We start from the raw sequence: 11,829 nt of genomic DNA on the forward strand, positions 1-11,829 counted from the left end.
AAGAAAATACAGGGAAAGACTTCTAGATATTGGTATAGGCAGTAATGTTTTTGGATATGATCTGAAAAGCACAGGAAAAACAAATCAATAGATGAATAGATAAAACATGGTATATCAATACAATAGAATGTTATAAAACCATAAATAGGAAGTCATGCCCACTGCAGTGAAATGGACATAATTGGAGAACATATGTTAAATGAAATAAACCAAAAACAGAAGGGCAAGTGCCATACATTCTCCTTCATATGTGGAAGACAACCCAAATCAATCAACAAAATTAAAAAACTGAACCTCAATCTGAATACAGAATAATGCTTGATAGAGGTTGGCTGGTTAGTGACGTGAGGTTGGATTAAAGGGAAGGTGTATATGACCAGTATATGTTGTATGCATTTACTAAAATGGTACACTGAACTCCATTAGTATGTATAAGTAATACTTAGTAATTTAAAAATTTGTATGCACCAAAGTTTGGTATAAGAATATGTTTTCATATTGAAATTATATAATAAGTAGGAAACAAGAATTTCTGTTGCAGTTAACATTTTCTCTAAAATATTAATGACACACTTCTGAACAAAGTTCCATATATGATGTGGCTTTTTCTTGGACATTTAAATTCAAGCTGAATATAGTTAGACAAGTAATTGGATATAGGTAACATTTATCATGTAATTTATTTAATTCTATTTAATAAATTCTTAACAATATACATCTGAAATTCAGTTCACTGATTATTAGCCTTCTGTAGGATATACAAAGTCTGATGGACTTTTAGGTCTGAAGATTTTCAGACCTATTGTATGTAAAGATATACAATAGATCATTGTTGATCTATACATAGTAAAAAAAAAATGGCAGAAAGGCAGATAGATTTAAGTTATCTTTTCAAATACACCCAAGAACTTTTCTATTTATCAGATCAGAAAGTTCCGATGTTGAGAAGAAAATTACCTACTCCACTTTATACAATGGTATGCTAAGTTCTACTTTTAAAATGTAAGGGAGGGCTGGAGATTTAGTTCAGTGGCAAAAGCGCCTGCCTGGCAAGCTCAAGGTCGTGAGTTCGGTTCCCAATACCGGAGAAAAACCAAAAAAAAAAAAAAAAAAAAAAGTAAGGGAGCTAGAAGATAAAAAATACAATGGACAGAAAAACCTGCAGCTATTTGATGTTGCTTATACTTGAAAGTATTGCATTTTTACCATCAAGTGCTCTGAGACTATCCTATTCCAAGAAAAGTGGGCTCCCAAATAAGTGAATGGTACCAGAAAACAAAATGAGACAGACAAAAATCATTTCCAAAGAACAAATCAGAAATAAGTACGTTCTCACTTGTATTCCTGAAAGACTCCTAACACATTATTTTCCTCCAAATATGCTATTTCTTCTTTATTCCTTAGTTCAGAGACTGGGGCTTTATTTCATGAAGTCATCTAAGCTAAAAAAAAAAGTTTGAACAAATCTTCTTTTTTTTTTTTTGTCTTTTCTTCCGGTACCAGGAATCGAACTCACGACCTTGCACTTGCCAGGCAAGCGCTTTGCCGCTGAGCTAAATCCCCAGCCCCTAAATCTTCATTTCTATCTGTCACTTCTCCAGTCTATTAGGATCACATTACATGGTGATCATTTGTCACTTACTGTGCACTTACTATGTAAAGTATATTGAGTACAAATATTTAATCCTCATAATAACAACAGTGGATTTTGTTATTCATCAAAGGTAAGTTTCATTACCTATGCTTTTAGGAAACTTCAGGATGCTTAAGATGCACATATTATCACAATCCTTTTAAGGAGTAGAGCTCATTTTATCACAATAATGTACCTCCCATATTTTCCATTCCTGCTGCCACTGATAAACTTATTCTCTATATTATCATTCAGATAGAACAACGTAATTAGTCTGCCTTTATGTCTTCTTCAAATCCACTTTGATTAGACCAATAAATCCCCTAAAATTAATCTGAAAATAGTTTTCCTTTGCTTCAAAATCTTTAGAAATTTCTCTTGTGACTAAGACATATACATCCTCTGTAATGTGATTCCAGCCTAAATTTCCTGCCTTATCTCCTATAATTACTCTTGATAAACAACTTGTCTTTAGCCAAACTGTACTTCTAAAAACCATCGTATTTATTCATCTTTAGTGTTTTTGCTTGTGTTTCCTTTTCTTTAGGGGTCTTTCCCATTAATACTACTTATGAGGAATTCCTTGGCCCTATAGCTACTATCTTCTCTGTACTCTAAAAAATTTATACCTATTTTATATGTTACTTACATTTTGTAATGAAATATGATTTCCTCTTGTACTACCCATTAAACTCCTTCAAGACCATTCATTTAACCTTTATATTTACTCACTAAATCTAACTGAAAGATTGACAGGCAACCTATTCAAATTAGGAACTTCTATTTAGCAAAGAAACTCTTAAGAGAGTAAAAAAAAAAAGGAAAGTAACAATGGGAGAAAAAAGGACCAATATATGTACCAAAGGATTCACATCCAGTGTATATAAGGCATATCCACTAATAAATAAAAGACAGTTAGTGTAATCTTTGAAGACTGAAAGGATTTAAACAGGCACTTCACAAAAGAGGAGATCCAAATGGCCAAGAAGTACATGCAAAGATGCTCAGTAATGTTAGTTTTCAGGGAAAAAATTAAAACAATATTCAGGTGTCACTATTTGCTTTCTTTTTTTTTTGGTACCAGGAATCGAACTCAGGACCTTGTGCTTGCCAGGTAGGCGCTTATGCTGCTGAGCTATATCCCTGGCCCACTATTTGCTTTCTAAAATGATTACAATAGAGACTGACAATACTGTTAGACTGTAAAGCAAGCAGGAATTGTTGTAAAATGCCGAAGGGAGTATAAACTGGTATATCTACTTGGGGAAAATGGAAGAATGTAGTATTCAGAATTCATTTGCATATTCTCTGACTCAACTTTTCTAGGCTGTATCTATCTGAACCATTGAGTGGATGTCTAATGGGACTGTGTATATATATGCACCAGAAAGTATGTACAAGGCTGTTTACTGCAAACTTATTCACAACAGCCTCTAACTGGAAACAATACAAATATCTTTAAACGAAAGAGTAGATAAATAAATTGGTGAGTAGATAAATAAATAAATTATATTTATTGAAACAAAAGATACAGCAACAATTCCATTGATGCTAAGTTCAAAACAAGTAAATATAATCCATAGTGTGAGAAATGAGGATAGTTATTACTTTAGGGAAGAAAGAAGATGTAGTGATTGATAGTGGTACGGAGAGATTTGAGAAGTGCGTAGTTAGGTATACTAATCCATCAAACTTTATACTTAATAATTTGTACACTTCTCTATGTGTATGTACATATATCACATGTTATAAGTTTATTTTAGGAAACAGAATTTTAACTTCTCTTAGCTTTGTTTATTTAAGAATATATTTTACTTTCATTTTAAAAAACAGTTGTTATGGATATAAGACTTGTGGCTGGTTGAGAATTTTTTCTTTCAATACTTTACAGAAGTATTGTTGCATTCTCTAACAGCCCCACTTCTTCATGACAACTCAAGTTAATTTTACTTGGGTTCACTTGTATATGAGGTGTCATTTTTCTCTTCCATTCTCAAAACTTTCTCTATGTCTTTCAGGTCTTTTTTGTTGGTATGTGAGTACTAATCTCTAAAATTTATTATACTCTACTGGTACTGACACTTTACCATTTCAAGTGAAATGCAGAAACCTTACTTACATGTAGGTACTTTTACATTTCTACATTTTAAATATAAATGTGTTAAGAATTCACACAACATACACTGAGTATCATATCATATCATATGGTATTATAATTCTAAAATTTCTGGGTATTAGGAAATAAAGAGAAATACTAAAAATAATGGAAAGAAATATGCCGACTGCCCAAGAACTTCAGGACTTGATAAATAACGTGGCAGTGAGTTCTTTGGGATTCCTTTTTTTCTCCCATGTACTGTTTCCTGGACAAGGTGCTAGAACAACTAAGAGCCACAAACAAAAAAATGGTCCTACAAAAACTTTGTTTGTCCAGCTAAAAGATCAAGACAAGAGTTACCTAGGAGAATAAAAATCTTTTTCAGCAATGCTCATCTTATTTAAGTAAATACCAGTAGAAAAACTTATTTCCCCCACAACTTTAGAAGATCCAAATACAAAGCTGATTTTTAATCACATTACCTCCCATCCCGCAGAAGCAGATGGCAGGGTTATTTATCCCTCACCTGTTCTGGTTACCTTTCTCATTGTTAAGACAAAATACCTACACTCACAAGTTAAAGGAGGAAATATTTATTTCAGCTCACAGTTTGCAGAGGTTTCAGTCCATAATCGGCTGGCTCCAAGGCAGGGTGGCATGGCAGAGGAGCATGGCAGAAGAGAAAAGTCCATGGCAGGCAAGAGATAGCAAGAAGCAAACAGCAGCAGCCATTATCCTCCTTTTTTCTTTTTTTTTTTTTTACCCCATCCAGGCTATGAGCCTTTTGGGTGGTGCCCCCTCACTCAGTGTGGGCTTCTCATTACCCATAGCTAGAACTATGATAAACCAATTAGTGGATTAATTCAGTACCACATAAGGGGAGGGACTGGGATCTAGATTCATTCTTCTGCACATGGATAGTTTTCCTAGCACCATTTGTTAAAGAGTTATCTTTCTCCTGTCTGTTTTAGCCCTTTTGTCAAAGATCAGATGGCTACAAATACATGAGGTTGTTTCTGTGTCTTCTATTTCATTGTCTATATGCCAATTTTTGTGCCAGGATTACGTTTCTATTCCTATAGATTTGAGGGTTAAGTTGAAATCCAGGATTGTGATGTGTTCTACTTTGCTTTTTGCTCAGGATTGCTTTAGATATTCTTGTCTCTTCTGGTTCCATTCAAATTCTAGGATTTTTTTCCCCCTCATTCTGTGAAGAATATTGTTGAAAGAAATTGTAGTAAGTCTACCTGCCAATTTTGGTAATATGGCTACTTTGACAATAGCAACTCTGCCTCTCAATGAACAGAAAATGTCTTTCTGCTTTCTAACATCTGCTTCAATCACTTTCCTCACAGTACCACCATTTTTATTATAGAGGTCTTAACTCTCCTTGGTTAGGGTGATTCCTAGGTATTCAATTTTTTTGAAGTTACTGTAAAGGGGGTATTTTTCCTGATTCATTTTTCTGAGTTCATTATTAGTGTATAGGAATGTTATTACAGTACTTTTTGTGTGTTGATTTTGTATACTGCTACTTTACTGAATTTATTAGCTCTATCAGTGTTCTGCTGGAGTTTTTTTTTGGTCTTTTATGTAGAAGATTATATCATATGTAAATAAAGATAGTTTGACAACTTTTTTTCCTTTCATAATCTTCTTATTTCTTCCTCTTGCCTGATTGCTTTGGCTAAAGTTTTGAGTACTACAATGAGCAAAAGTGTTGACAGAGGGCATCCTCGTTCCTGATTTTAGAGTAAATGTTTCCAGTTTTTTCCCATTTAGTATATGCTGGCTGTGGGTTTGTCACAAACTGCTTTCCAGTTTGAGTTTAGGCCCTTCCATACCTATTTTTGTGAGGATTTTTATCATCAGTGCACTAACGTGTATTTTATTGTATTGTAAGACTGAGTAACTTTATGTTGGATTTCAGCTTTATTTTCTTTATACAAATGTTTCACTTTTTATAAGTTTCAAGAGTTCAAGTCTTTTTGTAGTTACCATAAAATGTATTTTAAGAGGTAACAACCATGTTTCAGACCCTTAACAGTATTTAATTATATTTGCAGAGTAACTACTGAACCTCCAACAATTACTTGCCAGTTCATCTTTCTTTCAATTTCCAAATCTGAAAAATGAAGGATATAGAATAGACACTGTTCCCTCATCTTTATAATTACAGTACATCAAGTTGGAATGAATCTCTTGAAACTTTTCTTTTTGGTGCAAGAATAAAATAACTGTATAAATTCCCTGTTGACCACACATTAGAGTAGCTGACATATTGAAATAGCATATCACATAATAACAATCAGTGGGCTAAATCCATGTAAAAGTAGCACAAATTATTAATGTTTGAATAATCTTTGAACTTAAGAAAAAGTTTAGTCAAATTACGCATATTAATTTCTTATTTTTTATATATAATTGTTAACAACATAAATAGTATTGTTTATTCCTGTCTACTGTTACTCAATTGTTAAATTTCACTTATGAAAAAGCTCAGTTCTGAATATATGGTAAACTGCCTCCAGACAAGAGCAAGATGATTAACATTCCATAGGCCTTTGAAAAAAGTTAGAGACAGAACAACATAGTAATGCTCTAATTTTTAAAGAATAAGGTCAATTATTTATTGTAATACACATTTAAATTGGCATTTGCATCTTAAAAAGAAATCAGGAAATATTTATAAAAGGCTGATTATTTGTTATTGGTGAAGGCTTATAGGGAAAAGAAATTACAACAAGATACAAAGATAATACATTATACCAATGCATTACACCAATGCATATGCAGAATGCTTTCTTCTGTAGATTCTCAATGAATTTCACAGGAAACTGTTGGTTTTTGAAATTCCTAATATTTTCCTCAGAAAAGCACTACAAATGGCAGATGAAATGTGATGGTGATTATCTATTACATATATATTTTCAAGTCAAGTAGAGTAAGTGGCAATTTAATGGCAGCATAACCAGAGATTCAATGATATGAGAAGAAGCAGTTCTTTTGCCACATCCCCATCAAGACACTAAGCCTGTGTAGAGGTGAAAAGTGCCATACTATACCTTGATTTCTTCTATTTCATCTGGTACTATCTTGTATGCTGATATAGTCCCACCCAACCTGAAATCAGGAGAAGAAAATATTCTCAAAACCAGCAACAATATATTTAAAAGTGGAAGTTTTATACTATTCCCATCAGAAAGCCACCAATAACTTTTCAAGGCCCACCCCAAAAGCCACGGAGGAAAATTTTTTGTAAGTTTATGATTTTAAAAGAGCTAAAAATTAGTACTGAAAAAGGAAACATTAAGTTAGATTTTTGTATACAACTAAATTTTTCTGAAAAATTTTTAAAACTTTTTAAAAGCAGTGCCTGGCAGGATTCAAAAAAGAGAGAAAGGAATTTGGAGGTAACAAACAATTTAATCCCTATGGTATGTTTTTTTGCCTTGTCATATTCATGTTAAGCAAGTGATCAAGATTTACATAATATGGGCATGTTATGTATGTAATCTAATAATTCTCGTAACTGTCTATTTTAAAAAAGGGAAAACTGAAACATAGAGACATTTAATAATTTTTAAGCAATTGAAGGAACTAGTGTGTAGATGAGATAATCGGTATTAGTATCCAGTAAGTATAAAATACACATCAAAATTTGAATGGTTAATATAAATTTGAGTAATTCAAAAACACTGCATGTTAAAATAACATTCTGGATATACTGGATTAGCAAAGTACATTATTAAAGTTAATAATTTTATTGGCTTCTTACATTTTAAATGTGCCTACTGGAGGCAGGATATTTGTTGCATCTAGTATATTCTTAACAAGTGCTCTAAACTCTAAAACTCCAAAATTATCTACCTGCCTTTGCTCTACTTCATTATTTACAAAGGAACTTTCTGATTATTTATTAGAGTTTATCATTACCTCAATATGAGGAGGGTACCATATATAGATCAACCAGGTATTCTAAATACGTGAAGGTATCTTAAATTCTCATGTCTGGATTGATAAAAAACTGGTTTAAACTTTAGCTACTCTTCTAGTTATCTCCCAAAACAGTTAAAAGACATAATGTTACAGTGACACATGCATACTTATGCATATAGCAGTACACTTCATAATAGTGAAATCTTGGCCGGGGATATAGCTCAGTGGTGTAAGTGTCTGCCTGGCAAGTGCAAGGTCCTGAGTTCAATTCCTGGTACTACCAAAAAAAATAGCGAAATCTTAGAAGCACTCTACATATCCATCAACAGATGAATGGGTAAAGAAAGTATCATATTTATACACAATGGAGTACTACTCTGCCATAAAGGATAAACTTTTGTCATTTGTAGTAAAATGAATGTACCTTGATCATGTTAAGTGAAATAAAACAGATGCAGAAGCTTAAAGATCACATGGTTTTTCTTAGATGAGAAACCCAAAATATAAATAAAGAGCAAAGTAAGAGACATAATAGGTAGTAGGGAGATAGATCTTTTAATGGGAAGGCGATCAAGAGATGGAGGGAAGAGGGAAGGAGAGGAGGGGAAGGGGATGAAAAGAGAATTGAGATGTGTTATATAAATGCAATAACTCCCCACAAGAAATGCAATCATTATATACTGCAAGTATGTACTAATGAAAGGATGAACTGAGAAATCAACTAAATGATTTTCATTGAAAAACTGTAACATTTATTATCATTTATTCTTGCTAATAAACTACTGTTCAGATCTTGACTTGAGAATTGTCTTTCAGATTTAAAGTGCCATGACTGAATGTTGTAAATACTAATGAATTTTAGCTTAATTCACCCTTGTGTAAGGCATGTCAAGGATGCACTAAGTAAGACTATAGTTAAGATAAGTAGTAAGACAAAAAAGGAAAGCAAGTAGAACAATACTAAAAGAGCATAACTACAAGTTACTAAAATAAAAATCCACATCTTTTTGTAACAGAATTAAAATTAAAAACAAAATAAAAAAGTTTTTACTGGAAGTTATTAAAACGACTCAATTAGCAGTTGAGACTGTTGGGATATTAATGAAAACATGGTAAAATTACTGAAGATTCCAGAAGTGTAGAAAAGTGCAAAAAGTTTCAGAAACTTCAAAATTCTTTCAAAATAAGTTTTAAAGCATACCTATCATTATAAAATAGGCTGCTTATAATTAAAGTAGCCTACAGCAACAGTTACACAAATGGAAGAGATTACTGTTTCATTTTGTTACTAAAATAATTCAACAACGCCATGGGAAAAGAGGTTGACATCTGGAAGAACCGTAAAAACAAACTCGGAATGAATAACTCATTTTTCTCTTGATTAGCTTCATGAATAGTATTCCCACATCTCCTACATCAATTTCAAACCAATGACAATGTTGTTTGTTTGTTTTTGATTTTTCGAGATAGCTCTCACTATATAGTTCAGGCTGGCCTTAAACACTTTATGTAGTAACACAGGCTGGTCTTGAACTCGCAGGGATCCTTCTGCCTCTACCTCTCAAGTGCTGGGATTAAGGCATTTACCACTATACCTGGCCAATGACAACGGTTTTAAATGTTAAAAAGATAGAGTAAGAAATATATGCAGTTTAGGCCCCAGACATCTTCAGGAAGCCCGGTGAGTCTGGGCTCTGCCTCCCTGACCAGCGCACAAGGCAGGTGAAACCTCAGGCACCCTCTGGGGTCTCAGTGGCTACCTGCCACACCCATAGTGTGTTGCCCCAGGCTGGGCTAAACCCCAGACATCTTCAGGAAGCCTGAGTGGGAAGCAGGCTCTGTCCTGGGCAATATATGAAGCCTTGGTGAAATAGGCCTGCATCCCCCCCTGCTCTTGTGGAAGCTGGGCCGAATCCCAGACAGTCTCAGGAATGCCTGCGAGTGTCCCCCACCCTTCCCCCACACTCCTGGGAGCCAAATGAATGCAAGAAATGTCGGGAGCATCTGGGATGCCACCTTGCCACTCACCAGTACAGGGGCTACAGTGAGTACTGAGGATCTTCAGACTCTCACCCTGTCACTCACACACAATCAGAACAGTGAGACTGCACTACAGGGAGTCTCTGGTTCTTCAAAAATGACAAAATGAAGGAGCAAAATGCAATCCCAGACCTCCACACCACACAAAACAAGTCCAGGAGGCATCAGCACAGAAGAGCCTAGAAGTCATACACCTGAACTTTCTGAAATGATAGCAACTAAAGTAAAGAAACAACTCCATCAGGCCATAGAACATATTAGATCAGAAATAATGTCTCAAGCAAGAAAAGAAATGACAACAATAATGAAAGAAATGTTAACCATATCCAAAGATGACATAGACAAGAAAATAGAAGAACATAGACAACTCAATGAAACCTTTAGGAAAAAAAAAAAGAAAAGAACTAGAAGGTATGAAACAGATGCAAACAGCTATCTAGGAACTTAAAAATTCCATTGAAACCTTGCAAAACTGCCTGAATTAAGCTGAAGATAGACTTTCAGACCTTGAAGACAGCAGTGCCACTAAAGAACGTGAAAGGAGGGATCTTTTAAAAACAACAAGGAACCAGGAAATAACAATTCAACAACTGCAAGACAAAGCAAAGAGAAACAATGTCAGATTAATAGGTATTGACGAAACAGCAAGTGCCAATACAAATGACATAAAAAGACTATTTGCAGATAATAGCAGAAAATTTCCCAGGCATGGTAAGAGAATCGGACATCCAGATAAGTGAAGCATATAGAACTCCAGTTAAGCATAACCAAAATAAATTTATACCCAGACATATACTGATCGAGATCCCAGAAACTCAACAAAAGCTCAGGATATTAAAAGCTGTTACAGAAAAGAAACAGATCACCTATAAAGGAAAGCCTATCAGAATCATAGCAGACTTCTCAACACAAACCATCAAGCAGGAAGACCTTGGAGTGAAGTATTTCAGGTACTGAAAGAAAACAACTTCCAACCCAGACTGATGTACCCTGGAAAGCTATCTTTCAAATTTAATGGAGAAATAAAATATTTTCATGATAAAGAACAACTGAAGAAATTCATGAGCACCAAACCAATCCTACAAAGAGTACTAAAAGATATACTAGAAAGAGATAAAACAGACCGCAACTTCAAGAACAACAGAGAGGAACCATCAAGCAGAGCAAGCAATTAAACAGAGGGAAAAAGGAGGATCCAACAGCAAGAGAATAGCATGACAAAGATAATCCACTACATATCAATTATAACCATCAATGTAAAGGGACTCAATGCACCAGCCAAAAGAAGCAGACTTGCAAAATAGATTAGGAAACAAAACCAAACTATACGCTGTATAAAAGAAACACATTTAACTCAAAAGGAAATTCAAAGACTGAAAATTAAAGGATGGAAAACAATACTTCATGTGACAGGAACCCAGAAAAAAGTGGGTGTAGTTATTCTGTTTGCAGACAACGTGAACTTCAAACCAAGAACAATCAAAAGAGACAAAGGTCACTACATACTTGTGAAGGGGAAAGCTTTAAGAGGAAGAGATAACAATCATAAACATCTATGCACCAAATATAGGACCACCCACCTATATAAGACAAATTCTAACAGACATGAAAAATGAGATAAATAGCAACACAATCATAACAGGGGACTTTAAAACAACAAAGAGATAGATTAATTAGACAAAAAATTGGGAAAGAAATAAAAGAAATTAACCAAACATGTGAACATATGGACTTAGTAGACCTTTACCGAGTGTTCCACCCAACAGCATCAGAATACACATTCTTCTCAGCTGCACATGGGACGTTCTCTAAAATAGACCATACACTACTACATAGAACATGTTTAAGTAAATGCAAAGGAACTGAAATTATCCCATGTATACTACCAGACTGTAGAGCAATGAAATTGGAAATTTTTTTTTTGTTGTTGTTGTTTTTTTTGGTTTTTCTCCGGTACCGGGAACCGAACTCACGACTTTGCGCTTGGCAGGCAGGCGCTTTTGCCGCTGAGCTAAATCCCCAGCCCCTGAAATTGGAAATTAATGACAAGAGAAAACACAGAAACTCCATAAACAGTTGGAAATTAAATAACATCCTCCTGAACAACCAATGGGTCACA

The 11,829-nt window shown here is 34.3% G+C and overlaps 1 protein-coding gene across 10 annotated transcripts in view; it reads right to left on the bottom strand.

The window, feature by feature from the left end:
* Gphn (gephyrin) overlaps positions 1-11,829 on the bottom strand; it is a 508,902-nt gene that overhangs the window by 326,746 nt on the left and 170,327 nt on the right. For 9 of the 10 annotated variants that reach the window (XM_005399100.2, XM_005399099.2, XM_005399098.2 and 6 more), the window contains exon 3: positions 6,797-6,854. The exons of the other annotated variant lie outside the window; for it this stretch is intronic. In XM_005399100.2, the coding sequence (XP_005399157.1) occupies positions 6,797-6,854 (58 nt within the window). The remainder of the gene's footprint in view (positions 1-6,796; positions 6,855-11,829) is intronic. 10 annotated transcript variants of the gene reach the window in all.

This window comes from Chinchilla lanigera, unplaced genomic scaffold (genome assembly GCF_000276665.1).
Source record: "Chinchilla lanigera isolate Chin_1 unplaced genomic scaffold, ChiLan1.0 scaffold00065, whole genome shotgun sequence".
Taxonomy (NCBI): domain Eukaryota; kingdom Metazoa; phylum Chordata; class Mammalia; order Rodentia; family Chinchillidae; genus Chinchilla; species Chinchilla lanigera.